The 27,546-nt window shown below is 34.9% G+C and overlaps 2 protein-coding genes across 6 annotated transcripts in view; one reads left to right on the plus strand and one right to left on the minus strand.

Annotated features, from left to right (window-relative positions):
- LOC106068996 (pleckstrin homology domain-containing family A member 8-like) overlaps window positions 1-6,821 on the plus strand; it is a 34,417-nt gene extending 27,596 nt beyond the window's left edge. For all 3 annotated transcript variants that reach the window (XM_056013345.1, XM_013228549.2, XM_056013346.1), the window contains 3 exons: window positions 955-1,085; window positions 1,905-2,037; window positions 2,406-6,821. In XM_056013345.1, coding sequence (XP_055869320.1) covers window positions 955-1,085; window positions 1,905-2,037; window positions 2,406-2,612 — 471 coding nt within the window. In that variant the 3' untranslated portion in view covers window positions 2,613-6,821. The remainder of the gene's footprint in view (window positions 1-954; window positions 1,086-1,904; window positions 2,038-2,405) is intronic.
- A 4,803-nt stretch (window positions 6,822-11,624) lies between these two features.
- The window catches only part of LOC106068997 (armadillo repeat-containing protein 8-like), a 40,586-nt gene continuing 24,664 nt past the window's right edge, over window positions 11,625-27,546 (minus strand). For 2 of the 3 annotated variants that reach the window (XM_013228552.2, XM_013228550.2), the window contains exons 11-20: window positions 23,672-23,836; window positions 23,497-23,583; window positions 20,927-21,019; window positions 19,624-19,767; window positions 19,284-19,358; window positions 18,871-18,969; window positions 18,224-18,319; window positions 15,753-15,834; window positions 11,921-12,026; window positions 11,625-11,798 (exon numbers count right to left, since the gene is read on the minus strand). In XM_013228552.2, coding sequence (XP_013084006.1) covers window positions 11,753-11,798; window positions 11,921-12,026; window positions 15,753-15,834; window positions 18,224-18,319; window positions 18,871-18,969; window positions 19,284-19,358; window positions 19,624-19,767; window positions 20,927-21,019; window positions 23,497-23,583; window positions 23,672-23,836 — 993 coding nt within the window. In that variant the 3' untranslated portion in view covers window positions 11,625-11,752. The remainder of the gene's footprint in view (window positions 11,799-11,920; window positions 12,027-15,752; window positions 15,835-18,223; window positions 18,320-18,870; window positions 18,970-19,283; window positions 19,359-19,623; window positions 19,768-20,926; window positions 21,020-23,496; window positions 23,584-23,671; window positions 23,837-27,546) is intronic. The other variant, XM_013228551.2, reaches the window with a different exon arrangement.

Raw genomic sequence — 27,546 nt, forward strand, 5'->3', positions numbered from 1 at the left:
TTGAATCTATCTACCATATCTGTTTTCAAAAATTCATTTTACAATACAATAAAGAATAATAAATACAATAACAATAACCAATAGGGCAAAGGAATTTCGGTACGTGACGTTTTGGCGCCGACGTTTTGGCGACGGGATGTTTTGGCGCGAGCCGTTTTGGCGACGGGATGTTTTGGCGCGAGCCGTTTTGGCTACAGGACGTTTTGGCGCGAGATATCATTTGACGATAATTTAATAAGCACGTAGCTTTTTTTTTAATGAACCCTTGAATTCCAGCGACTTAGGCAAATAACCATGGTGTCTATGTATACTTAACTTAAAGTATTTTGAGAAACATGGTACATGTATTATATTTTTACTTATTATTAGCAAGTGTTTGGTATGTATAGCTGGAGATACCATACAGTCATTTTATAAACCAATGTTAATGTAAACAAATAATTGCATCAATTTTTAGTCTATCATCGTTTCTTTTTGTTTTTAATTTTAAAGTAATATCTAAAAAAACTTTTTTGAAAATAAAAGTGTGCCTCTTAATAAACACACATACACAAGCCAAAATGTTTATTAAAGAAAATGATGTGAAAAACAAACACACAATTTTACATTTAGTACGTGAAAAATATGTCTTAACACAAACACTCATGCAAAACATAGATATGAATAATTCTTTTAAAAGAAATAATACAATAAACGTACATAATGTATTTCGCGCCAAAACGTCCCATCGCCAAAACGGCTCGCGCCAAAACGACCTTCGCGCCAAAACGGCGGGGCCAAAAGGCGTCGCCAAAACGTCCTGCTTCGAAGGAATTTATTGGTTTAAAGGATTAAAACTTGAAAGTGAAATATCTTTACCTTAAAAGATTTTTTTAATAATTTTTTTTTATTCAAAAATTTTTAAGCTCAATTTTAATGCACATTAAAAGGGCTGTCATTGAAATTCTTTTGTAGAAAATTCATCAAAAACACCTGAGCGATCCAGAGAAATTTCTTACTCTTCAATCTATGGTTTTAGATGAAGTTCAAAATGGACAACATACGCATTCTAATTCTGCTACTTCTGCATTATTATGGCTTAAAAGGTACATATTATTACAGAGGAAATTGTCCTATGTTAGGCATTGCTAGTTTACAACAAAGAATGCAGGCTATAAAATTTAAAATTCCTTTTGTTTTGTGTATTTCTTGCAAGGTTTTATATAGCGATAATAATGTCTTGATGAAAAAAATATTAGGATTAGTTAGGGAATAAAGAAATCAGTACATATGATAGCATCTTTAGAGATAGGCAAGTTTTGTCACTGAGGTTTTGAACTTTGGAATTTAGTTGAGCTACAGCAGATATGAATTCACTTTGTTATCTATTAAATGTTTGTTTATGAATTGACATTGCTCTTAATTGTCTCATTGCTCGCCTTTGCCTGTGTTCAATTGTTAGTTGCAAGTTTAGTTATTATCTATTCAAGACTCAACGAAGGGGTAACAACACTCTTCGTTGTATAAAATTAGTGCATTTATTAATATTGTGTCTAATTAGAGAAACATTTGAAGATATTTGTATACTGATAGGTCTTTTTTTTTTAACTTGTAATGCATAGTAAATATTTCAGCTCACTTAAGACAAATGATTTTTTAGATCATCTGCAAACAAAAACTGAGCTATTTCCTTACTAACAAGTTTATCAAATCAAACTTTCATTTCAAGTATACGATTTGAATCTGTTTTACTTGACAGCTAACTATTAAAATTATATCAGTTATTGAATATTATAATGGTTTAATTATTCACATGATGCATGATGTTGTATCAGTTGTCTAATAAATGTATTATTTGCATAGTTCATTCAATAAGCCAAAGAGCTATTCAAATATTCTGTTCAAATGTGTCTTGTTTCTTTCAGGAGTTTGGAATTCATCAGAGAATTTCTAAGAGAATGCAGCTCAGGCAGTACTGATATGAGTATATGTGCCAGTAATGCTTATTCCAGAACTCTTAAAAACTATCATGGCTGGGTAGTTAGAGGTGTATTTGCGGTAATGAAATATTTATTTTGGTTACTAAATCTTTTGGATAGATAAGATAGAAGGGCTAGCTAAGACAAGTCTTAAGCATACACTTAAAAGAAAATTATATTAAAACAAATATACATGGGTAGGCTATAACAGTGTGCAAAGTTGGTATCAAATAAGTGAAACTTGCAAATTGACTATTATTTAACAAATTCAAATACTTCTTTTCATGTTAAAAGTTTCAGTAGATCAATTGTCTGAGTGGTTTTAGTATCTAACTTCTTCATCTGCTTTTTGTAATGACTAAAAAAAATCTTAACAAAAAAAGTTTTGATTTACGTAGACATCAATATTTTCTTGAATAACTTTTTACCTACACATTTTTGTTTTAGGTTGCTGTGAAAGCCCTTCCCTACAGAGAAACTTTTGTTAGCCATTTAACTGTAGATGAGAAAACTACAGTGGACCCTATGAGTCCGCAGTTTGAACATGCTTTATTAACAGACATTGAAGTATTTGTTCAGCATTTAGACCGCGTTTTGGTTGTGATCAATACATTTTACATCAAACATTCGCTTGATTCAGCTGAAAAGGTTTAATTTCATAGTCTTTCTCTAATTGTTAATTTATTTTGTTTTTACTTTGATTTGTTGTTTTAGTTTTACTTCACAGTGTGGTCTTTTTGAATTGATTGCTTGTAGGAGGTGAAGTTTTTCTATCAATAAATACAACATTCTTGTAAACATTTTCTCTCAAACTTCATATAATTGTTTATATTAAAAGTGCTTATTACCATCGTTAAATGCATCTATTTATTATCAATGATGTCATTAGGATGAAGAGTTGGCTATATTCTTTCATGAATCTGACTTTTCAAAGAAAAATTGTGATCTATAAAGCTCTTGGGAATTGTTATTTGTTGAATATCCTCAAAGAGATCTACTTAACATTAAACAACATTGCTATGTTGTCATATCTAAGCTACTTTTCTACAAACATTGTGTAATTATCACATGTAATGAACAACATTCCTACCCTTTGTCATATTGTGTCCTCTATATTAAACTGGTTATATTTTCTTTTATATTTCCTGGTGGCTGAGTGGTAAGGATATTGTTATAATGAGGTCAGTATTACGTTATTAAGTAGTATATTCACTTGGTTAATTCTCAATGGTAGAATATTTTTTACTTTGAAGTAGGCCTATTTGATTGTGTGGCATAGAAAAATATTAATTGGCTTTAGCTGTAAAAGTTATCAATTGAATTCAGTTTTTAAAAAAAATGCAAATTGTGAGTTTTTTTGTGCTCAAGAGTCTTTGACTAATACCAAGATTAAATTTCTTTGAGACAGTTTAAGAGGATTAACATTGTTGTCACTTAGAAACTTACTTGTTACTGGTGTTTCACTAATTGTCCACTTGCAGATACAATATTTTAAAACAACTTATAGACATTTTTAAGCTCCAGTTTACCTGCTCAACTCTATCAACAATACTTTTTGATGCATGTATAAAAATGATTTATGCACATATTGTGCTTCAATAAATATGAAAGTCACTTGATAATAAATACTGAAATGTTTATTTTGTATTATTGATTTTTGTTCACACAATATCAAATACACAATTATGTCTATTCAGCTTTATTAAAAAGTGTCTGAGAAAGATGAACCTATGAAAATACTTGATGCTCTAGAATATGTAATGTACTTGGTGAAGTGTGTATGTGATTGAAGCAAGAAATAGTATGTGGCTATCATTGACCAAATCTTTGGACAAATATTGAGCAGTTTTACCAAAACTTTATGTGGCTTTTTTTTTCAAGCATGCTTTTGTACTTTCTAGTTCAAAGCTATGAGATACCGGTATATTCTTTCAATTTTGAATGCCTTGACATTTTTAGCACAACATTTTTAAAGAGCTTTATAGTTATATATAAGCTTTCATAGTTATATTTCTTTCATATATTTTAGACTACTGTTGCAAATGATAATCTGACAATTTTAATAATGCTGGTTAAACAATGTTCAAACGGGTTAATAACTCTTCTCTCCTAATCCACGATACCATCATTGATTTGACCATGTCATTTCAGTCAAATCAATGATATTAGTGTTGATACATTAAAAGTCGATATTTTGTCCCAAAATGTTTTTAATTGCTTAAAATTTAATCTGGAATAGTTCCCTTTGTAAAACATCCAAATAGTAGTGCATGGGAGAATGAACTGAATACAATCATTTTATAAATTTTCAAATATGTTGTATATAAAGTTTTGTGAAAATATGGATAAATATATGACAAAATATATTTTATTCATTTGAATCATTTACTTTAATTAGACTAGAGCTACAGCTTGATGACCATGAATCAAGTTTCCATTTTGTTTTTTGTTTTGATATGAACATATGTCAAAAAATCCTTTATTTTTATTTGGATCATAAAATATTATCTAGATCTAGTATACAGCTAAATCCAATGAGACCTGTCAACAGTTGTTAAGTTTTTGTTTTTAATTTTCATAATTCACAGTTGAATTATCTTTTTGGTTTATAAACATTAATGTATGTTATATGAAAAAGTACATGCATTTCCCTTTAATTCTGTATCAAATATAACATTTTCTGATAACAAGTACAAAGTTATTTAAGTTTAATCACAATATGGTAGTGAACTACAAATGGCTAAAATGATAATTACAAATAATTACAGAGAGAAAGAGTTAAAATTTGTTTTTTTTAACTAAGGAAACACATTGGTATTTTCTAAAACTGATGACTTTTAACATTTTCTGAAGTCTTTTTTTTTTTCTATTGGTTTATAGATTTTTATCTAAGGAAAATTATTTATAAGATTAGTAATTGGTCTGTCTGTAGCTTTATTTTTTGGTAAAGAATATAATACTTGTGGTATTCTTACTCAAGCCAAAATGTTTCTTTCTTTCAATATTTCACTGTTTAGTTGAAGTCATTGAAAAATATCAGATAATTCAAAAGCTCAATGAATCTGTTGCTTTTTGTTCAAGAGATTTACAAATAATTTTGAGAGTATAAAATTTGAAAAAATTGTAGATTCCTTTTCTTGGCCATCTTTTGAGAATTCATTGGGGCAAAGATGAGTTTTTCTTATTCCTTTTCTTGGCCATCTTTTAGAAATTCTTTGAGGCATGAGTTTGTCTCTGTTCTTCAAAGCTGCAACTCATTATTTGTGTCCAACACAACCTGAAAGGATGCAAAGGCTTTCATGTGCTGAAAAATAAGTTGGGCATGCTGTCAACTGCACATGTAATCCTTTAAAAAATCTACTACTGTACTTAGTCATGGGTTTGATTAAAAAAAGAACATATTGTATCACATATTGTATCGTCTTATTAAGAAAAAAAGTTTCCTCTGTAAATTGATTGTTTTGACAAAAGCTCATATATTAAATTTCAAGATGATCACTACAGACAACATGGAAGATGTTTTTTTTTTCTAAATTGAAACAAAATAAAATAACTCTTTTTATAGACTTTAGAAGGTATTTTGCTGTAGATTTCAGTAAGTCTTCTTTTCTTATCTTATATAATAGAGACGTTAGTTCAAAAAAGAAGATGATTACGCCCATGTGTCATGCATTCAGTCATGCATATTAACCAATGTTCCAGTATGTGATAGAGGATCATCAATTATCCCTTGAAGTCTGGCAGAAATTTTTTACTAAAAATTTTTTTTTTCTTCAAAAAGGAGAATCTTAATCTTAAAAGAAAATACTTTTTTAATAACATTTTTCAGAACAGCTAAAATTATTGATAAAATAGTTGTTTCGATTTTTAAGTTGGATCTTATACCGGTATGTTCTCAATGTTTTAAAAGCCACCTGCAAGACTACTCAATAAAATGGTTTATTTGTACATGTACATATTTGTGTATAATTATAATCAGATAATTTTGTAGTTAACATTTTTTAGTGGGAATTATGATTTCAAGGTATTGAATTTTTGGTTACCAGGTACACATGACTTGAACATTTTGCTTTGTCAAGTTAGAATTGCTTAATGTTTACATTTGGAAACCAGAACACATTCTGAAAAGTTTACTATTTGTTGTACTGTTTTGTTCAAGATTCCATTTGTATTTTGATAGCTTATAGTGTTATACATCTGAATCATACATTTTGTTATCCAAATATTTTCTTGGTTTTTACTAGTAATAACTTTTAGTTTTGTTCCTTTTTTGTATGAAAGTACAAGCAGAAATATTTCAGATAGATCTACTAGCAATAACAACAAAAGAGTCAAGGGAAAGTTTTCTAGTCTCAGCACTATTTGTAAGAATTTTTAAAAAAGTAATGCAACAGATTCATCTTAACTCAAGTACTTGTCAGATGCAAATAACTAATTTCTTAATCAAAAGTCAATAAATGCTCCTTTTTGAACTTGACTATAATGCTGGTTTATGCTGGTTATTCAACTGCAGCAATAAAGAATATTTCAAAAATGATTACACACATTGTACTGGCAGACACTAATTGTAAAACATTTTTTAAAAACTATCTTAGACAAATCAAACTGTATGGACAGCACAAAACTGTTTCATTAGTCTGTTGAAAATGATGAGGTTGGATAAAGGTTGTTACTTATAAATTGATATCCATTGAGATTTGACAAACTGCTTTCAGTGCTCAAGACTGAACCTGGCATTTTTTGGCAAATAAATTTTTTTTCACATAGTTACAAAACACCTCTAACATATGTTTTATGATTAAGTTGTGAGATAGCATGAATTTTAGGATATTATTATTTATTATAAAGTCATTTTATAAACTCTTTGTGTTTTATTTCCATATTTTGACTAAGTGTAACTGCTTCACATTGCAAACAACAATCTTCCTCTCTTATGTCTACACAAAATGTTATGAAAATCTCCTGAGAGTCTTTGATTCCTATACAATGACAATACAATAGCAAAGTACAGGAATCAGGAGTGGAGATCCTTAGGCATCAATGACATTTCCTTCAACAGTTTCTGCAACTGAGTTGGTGCTAAATGAAATGCAAAGCATTCTACCGGGTCACAGCAAGGTTGAGACAGCTAGGGACCATGATACGAGTCACCCATGATCCCTTTATCTAGGACCCAGATATGTCCCCTGAAGAGAATAATTTGAATATGTGCATCCATCGTCTTCTTTTGAGACAGGACCCACATCAGCACTAAATGTGACAAAAACAAAGGGAGTAGGGATCTTAGAATTTAAGAAAAAAAAAATTCCGGGGGGTCCTGGTGGTGGTTATAATGTGCAATTATTCCATAAGTGTGTACACAGAAAAACATAACATTTTGTATATATAACTCCATTGCCATTCCTGCCTCACAAATCCTTTATTTTTTAGACAAATTAATTGTATGGGCAACAATAAGAACTCTTCTCTAATTAGATAACTAAATGAATGCTGTAGGACTAAAACAAAAATGAATCACCATTAGAACAGTTTTGAAATACTTGCACAATTGTGAATGTAAACTATTTCAATTTCAAATTTACCTTTAGATACAATTGTACCTCTTTTAAAATAAGAGGGAAGGAATTGAGTGGAGGATAGGTTGCATCCACACCATTAAAGGGTTGAGCTTGTTTCCTATTACAACAAGAGATTGGCTCTTCACAAATCCCTTAGCTCTGTCAGGAAGTCTTCCTTCACTAGGTGAGCCCACAGGATTCCTTCCAATGTACCACCAGTCGAAGCAGGAAGTTTTGGACAGAGGTTTGGGGCGAAACTATTTTGGTCACCATTGTATTCTTTCTTTAAAGGAGAATGATACAATCTATGTTTTGTATGTGTGTTTGTGTCTAAAGTAGAACAAGAGATATTTTTGTCTGTTATTTTCAGTAAATTTGTTTTGTAATTATTGTTAAATCATGAACACTATAACATGAATGTGGGTTTTAATATTGTCAAATTAAAACCAAACAATGATAGAAAAAAATGATGCCATTTTAAGTGAAAACAAAAATGATTTGTTTAATTAAAACACCTCTAATTAAAAAAATACCTCTAATTGAAAAAAAGCAGGTAAAACTGATGAATGTCATCATGTGCGTTTCTCAACAGCTTCTGTATAATTTATGGGGCCCAAAAGCGTGCCAATATCATGGTACCAGGTAAGAATATGAAAAAGTATTGTTCTTACACAGAAAGTTGGACTGTATTTAATGATTTGATTGTCATGGGAACAAACACTGCTTGTTTTATCTACACACGCACACAAAATTATTATTATATTGATTTTTGTATTTAAGAAGAAACTACAAAAATATTTCAAAATAAGAGCAGCATTTAAGAGTTAATGAATTACTTTTGATTCTCTTTTGCTGATGCGTGTAGATAACTTTACCTTCCAATGTTTTGACATCTTTAATTTATCATTTTAGCCTAGTTAGAAGAAACTAAACAATTTTATAGTTATAAATGTATATTACTATTTTAAATTACAATTCATTGAATTTAAGAATTATTAGATTATTAAATATAGAAATTGTACCTAGCATAGGGTAAAGCAGACATGGGCCTACAAAGGGAATTTTAATCTTGAAGAGTCTTAAAAAATCCTGTTATTCATTTTTTCCCCACATGTATATTGAATGTATAAATATCTTTCTAAATAAGACATTTTTTACTTGGCCTGACACAGGACTAGTCATTCTATAGAATGCCTGCATTTCCCACTTTGCAGATAACATAAGTGCGTAACAAGAAAAACAAAAAATACTTTTTAGAAAATCAAAGCTTATATTAAGAGTATTATATCAATTAGTTGGGATCAGTCATTTAATTATATGAATGATTGACCTAGACATAATAAATCTGTCCTTTTAGAAATATTTTTATCAATTGTTTTTGTTTATCTTTTAGTTTTCTCAATGCTCTATGATCTGAACAAATTGTGAAAGGGGAAAGGAAGAAGGGAAAAAATGTTGAAAAATGTTGACGTGATTTAATTTTTTTTTTTTAAATGCTTACAAAAAATGTTCACTCAGGACTCAGAGTCTTAAGGGGACTAATTCAAATAGTACCACCACATCTGTTCAAGGTAAACAAAATAATTAATTACCAATAGTTAATTAGCGTTTTTTTTTAAATTGATTCTTGTGTTGTCAGGTATATATGGCTCCTTTTGTCTCGAAAGGCAATGGATGCGCCCAAGTGAGTCACTGGTTTTGGCTTAATCTTGAGACGGGGCAGAATCTGGTGTGGCTAATCAAGCCAATTCTAGAACGGCAGACTTTGCCACAATTCGTACATGTGTATGCCTCTGATTTAGGGCTAGCAGACAGGGCAGCTTTCTTTTTTTCCCTCTTGATTAAAGCCGCTTCAATTCTTTTGTTCTCAGCAAGGGTTGTCCCAGCACGCACAGTCTGTCTCCATGCACTCCGGTCTTTGGCTATGTTTTCCCACATACTTTCACTGATGCCTGAGGCTCTCATGTCTCGCTTGCAGACATCTCTATATGTTAGTCTTGGGCGGCCCTTGGGTCTGACTCCTTCCACAAGCTCAGCATATAAGATATCTTTCGGGATTCTACCATCTGGCATGCGGGTGACATGTCCGAGCCAGCGTAATCTTCTTTGTGTCAGGAGAGCATACATGCTGTTCATATTGGCCAATCTCAAAACTTCCTGATTGGAGACATGGTCCCTCCAAGAGATGCCCATTATGCGTCTCAGGCAGCGCAAGTGGAAACTATTCAATCTGTGCTCTTGGTACATGTATGTTGACCAGCTTTCACTGCCATAAAGGAGAGTGCTCACAACACAGGCGTTGTAGACTAGGATTTTGGTCGCTGTGGTCAATTTACCATTTTCCCAGACGCGCTTGGAGAGTTTTGCCAATGCTGTGGTAGCTTTTCCTATCCTTTTTGTCAGCTCGATGTCTAAGTCTAGGTTACTGACAATTGTTGAACCCAAGTAGGTAAATTCCTGCACCACTGAAAGGGTGTGGTTCCCAATTTGTATTATAGGTATTTCTGCGACGTCTTGTGCCAGGATTTCGGTCTTGGAGAGACTTATAGTAAGGCTAAACTCTTGACAAGCAGCTGCTAAGGCGTTCACTAGCTTCTGTAGACCTCCTTGTGAGTGAGATACGAGTGCCGCGTCATCTGCAAACAGCAGCTCCCTTATCAAGATACGACGCCTTTTCGTTTTGGCTTTAAGACGTGCCAGGTTAAAGAGCCTTCCATCGGATCTGCTATGGATGTATATTCCGTCTTCCAGGGATTTAAAAGCATAGTACGATAGTACGACTGAGAAGAAGATGCCAAATAGTGTAGGGGCCAGTACACATCCTTGTTTTACACCGCTCTTAATGGAGAATGGCCTGGAGGAAGAACTTTCAAACTGAACGGTGCCCTGCATATTTTCGTGAAAAGCTGACACTAGTTTTCTTAACTTATTTGGGCAGCCGATTCTCTCTAGTACAGCAAACAGACCGCTTCTGCTAACAAGGTCAAAGGCCTTGGTCAAATCAATAAAAGCTATGAAGAGGGGCTGCTTTTGTTCTCTGCTCTTCTCCTGTAGCTGCCGCAGAGAGAAAATCATATCTGTTGTAGATCTACCTGCCCTAAAGCCACACTGCGACTCTGGATAAACACGATCTGCCAGGATCTGTAATCGCTTTAGTAATACTCTAGCAAAAGCCTTTCCGACTATGCTAAGCAGTGAGATGCCTCTGTAATTGTTACAATCAGAGCGGTCGCCTTTATTTTTATAAATTGTAACAATGTTGGAGTCTTTCAATTCCTGGGGGACCATTCCTTGTTCCCAGCACAAGCTTAGCAGTTCATGGAGTGGTTTGATTAGGGCATGTTTTCCAGCCTGAATTACTTCAGCAGGAATGCCATCTCCTCCGGGTGTTTTCCCATGTGCAAGCATGTCAATGGCAATGCTCAGCTCCATTACTGAGGGCGTTTCGTCTAATTCCGTCAAAACTGGAAGTGATGGGAAGTTGGAAACAGCATTTGGTGAGATGGCGTTTTCAATCTGGTAGAGTTCTGCTTAGTGTTCTACCCCATCGTTCCATTTGCAGCGCACGATCGCTGATGATTGAGCCATCTTTTGACTTGAGCGGAGCACACTTGCTGGTGTGAGGTCCAAAGGCTTTTCTCATGCCCTCATATAGTGCTCTTATGTTTCCACACTCTGCACAAGATTGAATATCTTCGCATAGCTCCTGCCAGTATTTGTTAGCACATTGTCTCGCTACTCTTTGGGCATTGTTACGTGCAGCTCTGAGCCTTTTTAAGTTGCTTGGGGTGGGATCCTTCTTGTAGATTAGCATGGCTGCTCTCTTGTTCGTAGTGGCAGTTTCCATTTCTGGTAGACTAGCTTCAAACCAGTCTTCGCTTTTCTTGGTTTTGTTTCCAAATAAATAATTGTGCCAAATTTCAGTAAGTTGATATAAGCTTTGTAAAAAACGCCCAGCATTCTATAGAATGCCTACATTTCACACTTTGTCAATAACATACATATATACATACAGACACACACACACACATATATTCAATTCGTTAAATAAATAAATAGGACAATCACTAACAAAACTTCCATTTCAATGAAACCAATAAGCCTTAAATACTGTCATGAAGTTGTATCTGTTTATTTAGACAAAAAACATTAATATATTACTTTACAACAAACCAAAAAAAAAAAAAAAAAACAGGTGATAAATGTATTTAATGTTGCAATGAAAAATACTCCGGCTCAATGAAAGTGCTTTAAAGCATTAGTAATATTTTGATAAAGAAGGCTGTGGAATAGAAAATGAACACATAATGTGTATTAAATTTATAAAAAATGTGTATCCATATAACCATTACAAGATCAACTTAAGCATATCTATTGGTATTTGGTAAATTTCAAATGATTTACCTTGCATCTGGTTTGTCCCTCAAATCTTCTAATATCCTCTGTACACCAATAGTTTTTAAGACAAGCATACGCTGGTAAGCACCTGCATTAGGAAAACATGCAGACTCTGATCAGGGCTAATGATCAGTTCTTAGCCAATAAATAACAATTTGATTTTATCAATACTAATTAGACATAATGCACATGATCGTAGCCGGAATTTTTTTCGAGGGGGGGGGGGGAGAGAGGCTCTGATTGATGAAGACGAGGATCTGGAGAACTGTCAATTTGAGATCGATGTCTGAAGAAATTCTAGGCCGTTCAGGCAGCATGAAAGAATTAATGGACACAGAAAGAAGCAAGATCCAGGAACACATGGACACGATTAAGAAGGAGATAGTGAAACTAACAGGTACATTTCAGTCACAAGTGAGTACAGAGGAAGGATAAATATATTTATTGTTGGGGGAGCAGTTACCTAATCAAGATTGTGGCTGTAGCACTGTCTGGGACTGTGTTGTTGGCAAGTCTTGTGGGTGTAGATTTAAGACGAGGAACCTGACGATTGATGCGAGGATCTCAATGAGAAGTACCAAGTTGAAAAGAAAGAAAGAGATGAGGAAGCAAGAGGAGATAGCTGTTATGTGTCTGAAGCTTTTGCTCCTGAATGTATTTGCTACACATAGATCAAGTAAAGGTAGGGTCTGTGTCCAAGACTGTCTGCCAGTACTTATGTCTGTCTGCCAGTACTTATGAGGGAAACTCAATCTTGATAACTGCACACTAGTGTTTAACAAGAACTGAAAGTGTGGCACCTCGAATGGAGATACCCACAAATATGTGGCAGAGGAGATACCTGGAAATATGTGGCAGAGAAGATACCTACAAATATTTGTCAGAGAAGATACCTGGAAATGCGTCTCAGAGGAGATACCCCAAATGTGTGGCAGAGGACATACCCGCAAATGTTTCGCAGAGGAGATACCCGCAAATGTGTGGCAGAAAGGATACCTGCAAACTGCATGTCAGAAGAGATACCTGCAAACAGCGTGGCAAGGAGATACCTGTAAAATGTATGGCAGAGGAGCTATCAGCAAACTGTGTGGCTGGCTTCCTGTGGGACAACAAATCCTTCACAAGACGTTCATCGAAGTCTACTGATGATGTTTTAGAACTAAGGCCCTGGAAATTACAATTACCACTACTACTTCCTTTGTGTCAAATCATGACATCATCTCAAGACTGGCCAACTGGAGAAAGAGGCACCTGCAGAAAACAGTACAGAGGACTTTGTAGGTGTGACTCCAACCAATCAACCTCCACCTGAACTTGCAAACTTCCAACCTCGTTGTGAACTTTTCGGAACCAAAAGCATTAAGAAGGGTGGCAATGTTATTACCCTGCTCCTATACTGACTCATGATGTGTACCAGCTGTTAGGCACAAGAAATGAACAGTCTAGAGATGAACGCTAACATTAGAGAAGAAGCAAGGGAGTATGGAGCTGATGGAGAAGCTATGCTAAAGACATGTCCTATTAATAAAGACCTGTATTGGTTGAGTTGTCTTCATTCGATTGTTACAATATAAAAGCTGTTTTGTTCAAGTATTTCTATCGTTCAAAGACAATGACTACTAATTAGTTCTATCCTACAAAGTCACTTTTAATGAGCATGAAATAAAAATACTGTATGTGACTGTGACAAGTCAAAAACTCGCTGTCAGAGTCACTCAATTTTATCACAGCATTAATTATTATTTATCTTTATTTATTTATTTTATTTTAATTATTTCCCCATCCTATCCCCAATTTCTCCACCCGCCCCCACCCTTTCCTCTCCAGGCTAGACTTAGTTGACCACATGGAAGATGGCTAGGCCACGCCTTTCATTTATCTTCCCTTGACCGGGGCAAAGATACACACATTCTCTTTGATTGTAATGGCCGGATGTCTTACGGGCGCAGTTGACACCACCTTGTGTGGATTGCAAGTCTCTCTTCCCCACGACTCTCTTTGATCTAGGAGACCACGAGGACAAACACGCCCATTGACCTTCCCAATGTGCGACTCCCATCTCAAGTCTAATTCACCCACGTGTAAGATGATCCTTAGCCTAGGACATTTCCTGTTTCCGCCCACATCTTCCAGGCCTGTATATAAGGTAAATTAAATCAAGTCAGACTTTCTCTTTTTCTCATTCGAGCTGAGCTATCAAGTCTGGACTGCTTCATTTATTCTTTCTCTTAGAGGAATACCTGGTGGTAAGCCGAACTTAATCACAGGTTCCATCTTAATTACTTTGTGCATATTTCTCACTGGAGATTATCATGTGTATTTTATTACTTCATTTATATTTAATTAGTGCATTGTGTATTTCTCACTGTCGTAAGTAGAAAACATAAACATATCCTATGTATGTAATTAAGTATTGCATTAATCTATTAATGCTGCGTTGCTCAATTGATCGTTGATGCAACCATGTATATATTTGTACATCCATTTTATTTCCTTTATCTCGGCTGATCGCCTGGATGATTTTACTATCGCACTAATACTGCGCTTAGAAAGGAGATATGAGTTATCTCCCCTGTATTGAATTATCTCCCCTGTAGTCATTTCACTCTGACGAGAGTTGCGCCACTTGAACGGACACCCTCTCCATTCAAGCGCGCTCCATTGTTCTCGACCCACGGTCGTATGTAAACAAACCATCTTGGTCGCTGACCACTGCCCATTTCACCCCCCCCCCTCTTTCTCTATCCACCTGTGTTGTTTATTTGAGATTATTATTTCCCCTTCTATGTAAATTTTATATTATTACTTTCCCTTTTATGTACATTTCTATATTGCCATTATCTGCCATCTATTTTCCAAGTCCCATTTGTCATCATCCCCCCCCTTTGTGCTTTAAAGCAATTCTACCAATCTGACGAATGCACCTCAGTCGAGGGCATCGATAAGATGCATGAGAGACATGTCCTAACTTGTCTTTATTTATCCGCAGCCTCCCTCAGGTGTCTGTCTATTTGCTATCGAGAATCCCCTATCGCCTTTGTGCTTAGTGCTATTTAGCGCTGCACTTGCCTATTCATCGGATCAATTGCTAGTTGCTATTGAGTATCATCTCCCGCCTACGTGGATCTACTCAACTCTACTACTTGGCGCTATTGGCCTTGCCCGCCTACTCGACAGCCCACCTGTCAACTTATTGGGTGCGACGTCCCTATAGACCCAGATCGGTGCGAGACGTCATAGCCACGCCAAACCTCCTGCAACTCACTGGACTAAGCCTGTCAACTACGCTGCCCATGGCAGATCAGCTCTGCCCGCAGTAACCTTGTGCCCACAGTAGCCGGCCACCCGCCCTACTGTGCCCACTACAGATATCAGAACTTTGGATTGATACTCCACAAGGACTGAATCACCGGCGTCCCTCTATCCGCTAGAGCGCCACCTCCAGCTGAAGAACCTCAAGCCAGGACACAGCCAGCTGCGACATCAACAGGACAACCAGCTAAGTCAGAGGACAAAGTGACATACTCTTATTAAGTGCAAGAGTGATGATTAAACATAGTATTCACTAGAGATAGATGCAAACCCTCCCCCTTTTTATTATTATCTGTAAATATTTATGTAAATAAATATTCTTCATTTTAACTTTGTATCTTTCTTTCATTGCTTGTCACGTTGCGTGCCTGCTTCCGATTTATATGCTGACGGGTTGGGGTGTGATAGCTTTAAAAATAATCATCCCCTAGACATTAAACGCGCCAAACACACGGCACATTTCCCCACCTGTCACAGTGACTTTAAAAAAGAAATCTGGTATTTACAAAAATCAATGTAAGCTTACCATCTTCTGATGATTCAATTAGATTGGTTATGAACTGTATGACTGGCAGCTGAAGGCTGAGCTCAGAATAATTCTCAGTGTCCTGAAATGTTTGAAACTCTATATAATTAAATGTATATACCCTTTTTTATTTTACATTACATTATTACAATTACATCCTTTACATCATTATTAAATTACTTCCATATACCCACCTTCCACAGCACATCACATACTTTTGGCCAGGAAATTCTAGTATCACTTTTCTCCTAAATAAATTTCTGATTATTTGTCAGCTTCTCAAGTCAATATTAAAATCTACTATATATTTGTAAGTTAACACTCACTGACATACCAGACATTGAATACAAGATTTCCTTAACTATCGCATGTATCCACATTAAATTTCGTACACAGGTTACTTTTACCTCCTACAAGCTAACTAAGATTGCTTTTTGATACGCAGTCTGACCGCCGCAATTTGTGAAAAACCGCAAGCTCTATCAAACCTTTGTATTTTATTTTTGGTATTTCCAATAAGGCTAATTAGAAAGCATAAATAGAAATATGTCACAAATTCCATATTTTTAGATCAATTTTTTTCTAAGTCTTTTTATTTTTAATATGCCTTACATCATTCCCACTTCCTTTGAAAAATTGACACTGTATGAATTTTTTTACCTAGATCTAAAGGAAATAAATTAACCTCTTTTTTGTTGTCAATAACTCTGAAACCTTTTGTGATACCGAAGTCAAGTTTTAAATTGAAAATGTTGCAGAAAGGTTTGTCTTACCTCTTCGCGATTGCTTACTAAGAAATTGTTTCATATAGATTTATAAAACTGAGGAAATTCATTTCACTTTTTTATTTTGATATTTCTAAAAAATGGCCACAGTGTTTGTATTCAGTTTATTTCGATAGATGTAGTTGTTGTTTTTTTTTTTTTTTCAAGAGAGAAAGGGAGAGAGCAAGGGTCCGAAAAACCCCCATAAAAAAACAAAATCCTAATAGCATACATTTCACTACTTAAAAAAGGGTCTAATAAACGACAATTAATAAACCCAAATTGATATTTCTTTTTATTTAGAGAACAAAATACCAATAGAAATGTAGAAAGGGGAACAGGAATGTGTATGAAGGACTAACTTTCAGAAATTTTGGCGGGAGAGGGGAGATAAGTGGTACTAAAATCAACGGGCCCAAAACGTGAGAGAGAGTATGTGTCGAGGGTTCATTATGAAGCGGGTCTTTCTAAATCAAGTCTATGTGAGAGAAATTACGATGCGCAGGTAAAAAAAAACACAAAATGGAGATTCCAGAGAGAGCGAGATAAAGAAAGAGAGCAGGCCATGAAATTTCATTGTAACAGATACACAAATTCACTTGTATCAGATACACTAATTCACTTGTATCAGATACACGAATTCACGTGTATCAGATACACAAATTCACGTGTATCAGATACACAAATTCACGTGTATCAGATACACAAATTCACGTGTATCAGATACACGAATTCACTTGTATCAGATACACGAATTCACTTGTATCAGATACAGTAATTCACTTGTATCAGATACACTAATTCACTTGTAACAGATACACTAATTCACTTGTATCAGATACACTAATACATTTGTAACAGATATACTAATTCACAGGATAAAAATGTTTGTTAGGTTGATTGTTGAAATGTGTCCCGCTTATTAAAATTTAAAAAAAAAGGAAAAGAAAGGGGTGTTTTGGCATAATAAAAAATATAAAGCCTAGGAACAAGTCCGTCATAATAAACAATAAAATGCCTAGGAACAAATCAAAGGGCGTAATGCTAGTAATTTATAAGCTTTATTTTTATTATCATTTTTTTTTTAGCGTAACTGATTTTGAAAAGAGATTAGTTATTCCTGGTGTAGACGGGTACTTAAAGGCTTAGAAAGCATTTACTACTACATTGGTTTGGTTGACAGTAACAGCAAGACAGATCATATTAGGAAAGGGAAATATTTTGGTAAGTGAAATCTAGATCCCTTTAAAGTTTTTTGTTATGGTATTTGTCAATATAACGTTAGGAAAAAAAAACAAACACGTACATTATATTTTGTGTGCTTTCTGGTGTATGAGCTACTAAAAGATTTATTAATAGTAATTTGGCTTCTTATCTTTATGCTGATGAGCTGTAAGCTCTTTTGCATTCTGTGCTTTTCCACACTGCCATACAGAGTGTTGGTTATTGTGGTAATAGGGTTTTGTTCACAAAAAAGTCATTTTAAATTTTACAAGTTAAAGTATATTAGTTGTTTACCAGCAGTTTGGTACTACAAGTCAATGAGCGTCAACAACAATCTCCCTGTCTACAAGTAAAATATACAAGTTAACGCTGGTCATATACAGAACGGAGACACACAGGACCTCATGTATTAGGTGAGAGGGATCGTTTGCTTCAAATGAATATTTTCTATGGAAGAAGGTAGGATTGTGGTGGTTGTCTTACCAAGTATTTAATAATACATTGTATATCTTCAGTTTTGCCAATAATATGAGCTTTGCAGGATGGACCATCTGCCATGTTACTCAGTGCACAGAGGGCCTGTAAGAAAACCATACACTAAATAAAATGTAGGGTAACGAAAATCAGCACATAAAGATAGCAAAAGTAAAGATCAAACATTTCAAGTTAAAATGTAATAGACCTCAATATTATCTTGGCTTCTTCAACATTACATTTCACTAAGAATATGTCAGATATTATGTTTTCAAATGTTTTATTAAATCAACATTAGTGAATAAACTGATTGTCTCTTTGAGACAAAACAAAAAAAAAAAATTTAAAGGCATTGACTTCGGATCTAAAGATTTAGATTTCAAAATTTTACATGAATTTACTTAGAAGTAATGGACCTATAGTCTTTAGTTGTGTCCTACTTTAATATAACAAAAAAACGTGTTAACATTTAAAGCTTTATTACACTGAATGACGAAAATAACTACACACAGTAAATGTCAAGACACGGAATAGGGTCAGTACACAATTTCATGTGAATTCACAAATGTAAACAAACACTAGGGGTGACAATTGATATAAACAAATTCATGACAAGTTGTTTTTATGATTACATAGAATACGTTTTAAATTTTTACCTGTTCAAGTACATAAACTGGAGAATTTTGATCACGGACAATGCGAAAAACTGCATCTATTACTTCACTACCAAGAGCTTTCACCATTCTGTCAATGATCTTAAAATACATTTGTAACTATAAAACTAAAAGTTCATTATAATATTCTATATTTCTAAACTGAAAAAAAACACCAAAAAAACAACATTTAAGCGCAAGTGCATTTGATGATTGTATAATAGTCTGATGTTTTCATAATTGACATTAAAAATTGGATTGATAACTCTTATCTTTTCACAGCTTTAAGAAAATTATTTTTGTATATATATACATATGCAAATAAAAATGGAAATTAAGGAAGACATGTTTTATTGATTTTAGCCTACAACAATTTTTTTTACGAAAAGATATTTAGTAAATTTTCTTGACTTAACTGTTTTATCTCCATTTCTACGTTCAGAACGTATTCGTGAAAGTGGGCTTATATCTCTTTCATCTCCTTCATTAGCCTATCGACAGAATACATTTTGGTAAGTAAATCATGAATACAACAAAAACATTTCATACAAGAAAATGTAAAAAAAAATTGTTTCTAAAGTTGCCATTTAAAAAATGTTTCAATGTTTCTTTATGTAATTCAAACAAAGAAATTCTGAGAGCCATGAATTAATTGTTTTAACATTTAAAGTTAAATACTTTTAACAAATGTTGTACCTCTAAACGAAAGCATTTATTATGGTTGATATACAGATATATAGCTTTTGGTTTACATACACTAGTAAGAAGATTTCTAACAACAGCTAAAGCCTTTTGTCTAATGATCATGACAGGGTCCTCTATTCTTTGGATCAAACAATCTGTTCTCATTGTTTCAATGATTCTCATTCTCAAACTCTCACTTGAACAATAGGTCAAGGACTAAAATACAAACAAAAAACAGGCAAAGTATAAAACAAGGATATTTTACAAGGATTTTGGGCAATTGATGTATGTGTATTTTGTGAAAGGTAAATCTTTTGTGAAATGGTGATTAAGACATATTTTATGACATGTTAAGTCTTGTCTTTCATGTTTTCCCAATTTCTTTTCCAGAGCAGTTTGTTATAAGGGTTTCTTCCTAAGATGTGTTGATAAAGGATGAGGAATTTTAAATGTGAACAGTTTATGACATCACAAAATTCAAGCAGCAAGAGCTATTGCTGGCCTAAAAGGAAGTCACCAGACAATGAACAGTCATGTATTTGTTGGGAATATTGGTAAGTCCAGGTTAGCTTATTTGTATAACGTTTATTTACATGTTAACATTAATGTATGCATGTTGTTTTTTCAATAATGCTTATGGATTATCTTTATGACTGATAAAATGGTTTTAACATGAAAAAAGGGGTGTGGCTTCATAAATGTTCACCTGTACCTTAGTCTGTATCCTTTCTTCTGTCTTCAGAATCTCATTCACTGACAGTTCCCTCCATTCCATTGATGTCATTTCTTTTTTCTGCTTCTTCTTTTTGCTGACAAATCCTTTCAAGCACTAAGGATCTCTTAATTTGGCTGTACAGTCTTAGCTTATAGTTTCTGACTATGTTTAGAAGGTTGTCATCAGATCCAATCGCCAATGTGTTGCTGCTTCGGATTACCTCATTTCTGATGCAGTCTTTGTAGATAATACCTAGACTTTTCCCATAACATCTTGCTTCAATGAATCAATGTCATCATGACCAAGCAATGCATATATACAAATTATAAGTGCTGGTGTGGAGTATGCAGTTCTGGCATTTAATTCAGTTCTGATTCTTTCATCTGAAATTTTAGCTCTGAGATATTTAAAACTTGTCAATGTTTTTCCATGTTGAAGAATGTTTGCTGTTGGTAATAATGTGCTGTTTTTTTTCTAAATTCCATGCCATATTCTGCGGGAGTATTGTCTATTCTTAAATTTGAGAAAATACTGTAATAACTGTTTTCTTGTAAGTTTTCAGTTATATAAAATATGGGGAAAAAGTAAATAAGTTTAAAAATGATAGTTGCTAAGTCTAAAAATTTGATACAACATAATTATATTGTTATTTTTACTCACCATTATAGCCCAAATAGCATTCAGTCTTACTGTGTTATCTGAATTTTGGCAGTATTCAGCTAAAAGATCAACAGCAGCACCTTGTAAAAGAGACTAAGAGCAGAAAAAAACAACACTTCAATACCAGTTTAGCTTAGGAAGTTTTCACACCAACAAAATAGGTGTCATGAAATTTCTTTCTCTTGGTTTGTATTGTCATCAAATAATCATGAAAACAGTTTTTAATATATAAACATTTAGATTTTAGAGGAAAATTTGAAATGAAAATACATATGTGATTTTTCATGTTTCATCAGTCAAAAATACTAGCGTAAGTCACATCACATCATTTTTTTCAATCCTTTGCCCCATTTCTATGTCAGCCCAGTTTGTTAATTGCAAGTGTCTCTTAGATCATTTTTACCTAAAATATTTTCATGAAGGATTTATAAATAAATGCTTAAAAAAGTAAAGATTTTAAAGGAGACTTTTACATGAAAATATGTTTGATTTGTTTTATGTAGGTCTTGTAGTCTACTTTAAAACATTTCATTCATGATACATGTTTCTTTACATTTTGTAAACAATGTCAGCCAAGTAAACCAACAATCTTAGCAATTCTTTCTCAAATAACCACAAACTTTTAAAGTATAGATGTATACTTATTGCCATTAGCAATGTTTTATCTTGATAACCATCAAACTTCAGTGATTGCTAAAAGCTGTTACATCTGTTTGCTAATGACATGATCATTTTAGTAACTGTAATCATATTTTGATAATGATCATGAAGTCTCTGAAGTTATCAACATTTTGGTCTAAGATAATGAAAAAAAAGCTCACAGGCTAAACACTCAGATTGCTTTGTATCTTATCTAATAAATTACAGACATTACTTCAAAAAAGAACATAATTACATCCTAGGCATTTCATGGGTCAATCTAGTCATGCATGTCGATCAGTGACAAACTCAGTCGTTGGTTTTCCTGACTGATTCAGGAATTGCTCTATCGGTACAAGATCTAGGGAAGAATAAGCATTTGTGCAGATTTGTCCTAGCATATATCTCTGTGTCTTTCTGAATATTTTATAAGGTTTTGGTTTTGTATTTGTAAATTATGGATCAGTCTTTATGTATTATTGCTGCTTTACCTTTTAGTATTCTAATCTGAAGTGTCTCTAAATTTAGTAATTTTACTAATGGTATTTTTCTAATCTAATGTGAAGTGAATATTTGTTTGTTATAAATGTCATGTCTTTATTTTGCATATGTGCTAGTTTTTCTTTATATTCTTTTGAAACAGGATGCATATTCTAGCATTGGCCTAACCAACGTTAAGTAGCATTTTAGTTTTAAGACTAAGACTAAGACTGCTTTATTGATCCTTATGGAAATTTATTTATTTTTTATATATTTTTTTTTAATAAACCCTAATGCTTTTTTTTATTTTTAAGATAATTTTGTCAATATGGGAATTCCATGATAACGATTCATATATTATAGCACCTAGATATTTTGAGTTTTTAGTCTGTGTAACTGGTTTACTATGAATAAAAAGTAGTTTTTATTATTTTATTTTTTTTGGTTACTCTAAATAATTGGCATTTTTCTGGGTTGAAAGACATGCCCCAATTTGATTCCCATTTCTGTAATTCTTTTAATTCTTTTACTCTCCATAAAATTTTAGTATCTTGTGTTGTTTTTTTTATTGTTCTATATATTATGCAATAATCTGCTAATACTCAAACTTTTGTTCCTGAACTAATGCAATTTCATTGCTCATTTATGTAAATTAGAAACAGTTGTGGTCCTAAGACTGTTCCATGAGATACACCTGAGTTTACTGTTATTGGTATTCATTTAGAGCCATTTATTGTTACAGTTTGTTTTCTCCATGCCAGGAAATCCTGAATCCATTGGTGTAATGAGCCAGTAATGCCAATATAGTTCATTTTTTAAAGCAAGCAATGGAGTTAAACTTTGTCCCATGCCATTAGTAAAGTCTAATATAAGTTGCATTAAACTATTTACATTATAATGTAATCTAAAATCATCTCTAAATTCTCATTTGAACAACCTGGATTGGCACCATATTTAGGATTTACGTAATGTATTTATGAATAGCTTTTATCTCATCTAGATCTATCCTACTCCACACAATGAAGCTGTTGAAAGGAATTATAGCAAATTTTTGCACAAGAGATAATATAAAAATGATTAGTTGTTTTACAAACTAATAGCACACAACATAGAGGTATCACTGATACAATGACCAAGAGTTAATTCTTTTTTGCCTATATAGCAAACAACTATATTGGACAGATAAGTTAACTAAAAGCTTTTGTGTTGATTTTAGGCATTATGTTTGTCTATTAATAGCCTACATGAGTGGTTCATGATGAAATAAAAAAACAATACATGCCTCGCCCTATGATGGAAACATCATCAACCCTTTGATGAACCTTAAAGCTTTAAAAAAAAACTTTTTTTTTTGTTCTGTGTTTTAACAGATGGATAGACAATTAATTTGGCCCGACTAATTCTCTTTGACAATAAAAAAAATCTATCAATCCTAAGAAATGATTTCCTACCTCTTTACTTGGGCTGAACTCCAAAACCAGGTTACACAAACAAGTCATTGCTAGCACCATGATCTCATGATTAGTAGATTGAAGCATCTATTCAAAAAGAGGCTCAAAATAGAATTAACTAGCATACAATTTTTGTGCATATCAAATATTTTCTAACATGAACTATATTAATTACCCCAAGTAAAGGTTTCCAAACAGCATTATCATGTAAAACAGTTCTAATCTGATGAACAGAGCGTGTAAGAGACTGCAAACATCTTAAGCTTGCCGCCACTTCCGCTTGATTAGGGCTCAACATACAAGTCATTATTTGGTCAACCAGTCCTTCTCTTTGAATCACCTATAAGTGGAATATTAATATTTCAATGCAAGTACATTTCTTGACTGAATCTTAGTACTATTACTGTTATCAATTGAGTGGCATGTAATGTGTGGTGAATGCCCTAAGAGTTAGTTTAATCATTATGGTTTTTTCTTGAATTCAAGTGAGTTATCATATGTTTATAATGAGTAATACCATGAGATAATACAGATACATTTTTTGTAATTACAGCAAATTTGTATACTATCAAATTTAAAATATTTGAAAGTTTGTCAGTCAAATTGGAACAAAATTTGGATTACGGTTTACTGAAGTAAATTGGCATTCAAGTAAGTAAAAGTTTCATCCCATTAGGACTAAAGAAAAAATGAATATAAAACTTTTCAAGAGTTTGGAGTTCATCAGGCAGATTTTTTTTTGGATTTAAAACAAAATTTGTAATAACTAAAGGGAATTTTGAAAATCCAGCTTATTATAGTAAACTGCTTTTGTTTACATTTTGATAGCTACAAGCAGTAGAGATTGGAAATGTAAAAAGTGCATAAAAAAGTACTATATTTTATAAAATGCATAGCTTCTTATATCTTAACTTATATAATACAGACGTTACTTCAAAAAAGAAGATGATTACGTCTTATCAACTCTTTCTGTACACCAAGAACATAAAATATGTAGCAATTTATAAAGCTGCCACCATTATTAAAATTTCTAACAACAAGATAATAGCATTGAAGAAATATTTTTTTATACGTATAAGATATCTTAAGAAACAAGGCATTGTCTTTGAGTCTAGAGATGAGTGCAGTATTTCAAAACACTATGCAGACCCAGTTGCCCTCTACATATTATGTCACATTTGTCCCCTTCTACATTTGTCTTTGGGTCTCATAGGAGTGTCCAGCTGTCTAATTCAGAAGCCATGTACTTCCAGCTGTTTTTCTCTATGCGAGAAGGCAAAATGACCCCTAAGCTGCTCTTAATAACACTTCCTTGGAACACCTCTATTTCACTATTCTACTTTAAGCTTAAAATAAAGATCCCTCATGCATGAAAGATATCCTATAATCAACAAATAGTGCTTCTACACAGTCTACACCAGCGGTCAGCAAGGTAGTCTTACCAGTGTAAGCCGATATGGAGAGAATTTTTTGCAACAAGAAGTATGCCTTTTTAACTCCAAAACTTGAATTTTTTTTATGTTCTAGTAACATGACGTAAAATGGTTACTAGTTTCTTTGATACATCAATCTTTTATTTACACTGAAGTAAATTTTCAATTCTTGACAAAGATAAGGTGTGACCTAATTCTTTTTGCAACAATTATTCTAGGGAAATCAAGCTAATATATTGTTATAAACTTGGTGGTGGCACAGAGGGGTAGTGGTGTGTGTGTAGTCAGCCGACGCAAATCGCCCCAGGCCAGCGCTAGACGAGCGGTCAACCGTGACGAGCTACGATGGTCAGCCGAGTCGAGTGTCAACAGGACAGTTTGGAAAGGATCGCCGTCGTGAACAGAGCTCAGGAGCGTCACGAGAGTTGAAGTCATCTGACCACCTAGAAACGTCGAGCGGCGTTCTGTCCGGTTCGAGAAGGCCAGTAGGGACCCTATATAAGAGCGGAGGTGACGCAGTCAAGACGGTTCAGAGCCCGGTTCACTACAGTCAGGTCGACGACAGCACAGTTCAGCAGTGTGGTTCTGTACGGAGCATTACGACGGTTCAGTGCGGAGTACTGTCAAGTACAGTTGAGATGGCCGGCGTCTTGATCTTGGTCTGCGATCGAGTCCGACACAACGAGCCTAGTGTGTGAAGTTAGTCCTGAACTGTTGAACCCAGTGAAAGCCCGGAACGAGACGGAGAGGCCAGTGCAAGAGTTGATACGGCGGTACAGTGTTATCGGAGAGATATTTGTACAGTGTACGTGTTGCCAATTGTACAGTATTGGCTGTTATTTATTCAACTATTAAACAGTTACGTTACTTTGGAGCACTGAGTTGTCAAGTTCTTTAGGTTGGTGGTGTATGGTGCAGTTTGCAGAGAGCCTGGATAGTGAGATTCGTAAAAACTGGTGTCAGAAGTGGGATCGGATTGGATCGGATCTACTATGGCTCGTCTGAAACTGCTGTACGAACTTGAATTTAGAGAACTGAAGCAAGAAGGCTGAAGGCATATGGAAACAAGGAAACTTTACAAGCACGCCTCCGAGAAGACATTTTGGAAGAAAAAGAAGATCCTGACACATATCTTTTTGAAGTCGAACCTAACTTGCTGGAACAGATCACCAGTAGCATGGCAGCTATGCTGGAACAGATGGCAGCTATGCAGGGACAGATCGCCAGTAGCAAACAGGCGCAGATGGCAGCTATGAACTCGGGGCTGGAAAACACCAATTACAAGATAGATGCCATGAACACCAAGATAGCCCCCATGAACCAATGCATACCTGCTGTGGAGGAGAGAATCATCAACTCAGACGTTCGTTCAGATGCTAAAACCAGAGAGAGGAGCCTTGGTGGTGATCATGAGGACCCATTGAAACCTGACGAAGCCGTTGAGAGACATATGCAAGTCGAGAGATACCAGCCAGGTCCGAACCTAACAGACGTTGGTCCAGCTGCCAAGACTGGAGAGGAAAGTCCTGATGATGGTAAAGAGAATCCAAGGCAGTCTGACGTTGACATTGATGGATATTTGAAAGACGAAAGTCATCGACAAGGTCTGAAACCAACAAGTGATTGGCCCGATACTGAGACGAGAGAGAGAGGTCCTGATGGTGGTGAAGAAAGCCGAATGGAGCCTGAAGCTGAAGACGAGGGACCTTTGCACGAGGAGTGTTGCCAACCTGCCCCACGAGCATGCCCTCCAGACATGGCTGAAGATGATGACCTGTTCCACAATTCCCTGTCCTGTGGATTTGAAGCCCATCCCAGTCCTTCGCAAAGCCCTATGAAGCCACCTCTTTTGCCAACGATCTTGGTATCCCCAGCCCTTACATCCTATACCTCTCCATGTGTCAAGCGGCTGCCCTCAATACCGAACAAGACAGTGATGCAACCACAAAATCACTGCAGTCACATGAAGACCAACTGGCGGTGAAGAAGAATGCGACTTTTCCTGAGTGCAACATGGATGACGATCCGCTCACGACATCAATGCAACCAGATGAAGGCTAACTGGAGGAAAAGAAGAAAACGTTTACTAAATTCAACGTGGGTGGCAATGAAAGCACGACGTCAAGGCAAACAGGTGAAGGCCAACTGGAGGAGAAGAAGGAAGCTGACTGCAACATGGATGGCTCCATGAAGCTCAAGAGGCAAGCCAACTGCCACCGATCGACCCCCACCTACAGCGATGAAACTTCACAGCCAATGCCATGATGTTGATTCTGTCTGGGACGGACAGATCTAAGTGTTATAAACTTGGTGGTGGCAAAGAGAGGGGTATTGGTGTGTGTGTAGTCAGCCAACGCAAATCGCCCCAGGCCAGCGCTAGACGAGCGGTCAACCGTGACGAGCTACGATGGTCAGCCGAGTCGAGTGTCAACAGGACAGTTCGGGAAGGATCGCCGTCGTGAACAGAGCTCAGGAGCGTCACGAGAGTTGTAGTCATCTGACCACCTAGAAACGTCGAGCGGCATTCTGTCCGGTTCGAGAAGGCCAGTAGGGACCCTATATAAGAGCGGAGGTGACGCAGTCAAGACGGTTCAGAGCCCGGTTCACTACAGTCAGG

This window comes from Biomphalaria glabrata, chromosome 16 (assembly GCF_947242115.1).
Source record: "Biomphalaria glabrata chromosome 16, xgBioGlab47.1, whole genome shotgun sequence".
In the NCBI taxonomy this organism is placed as follows: Eukaryota; Metazoa; Mollusca; class Gastropoda; family Planorbidae; genus Biomphalaria; species Biomphalaria glabrata.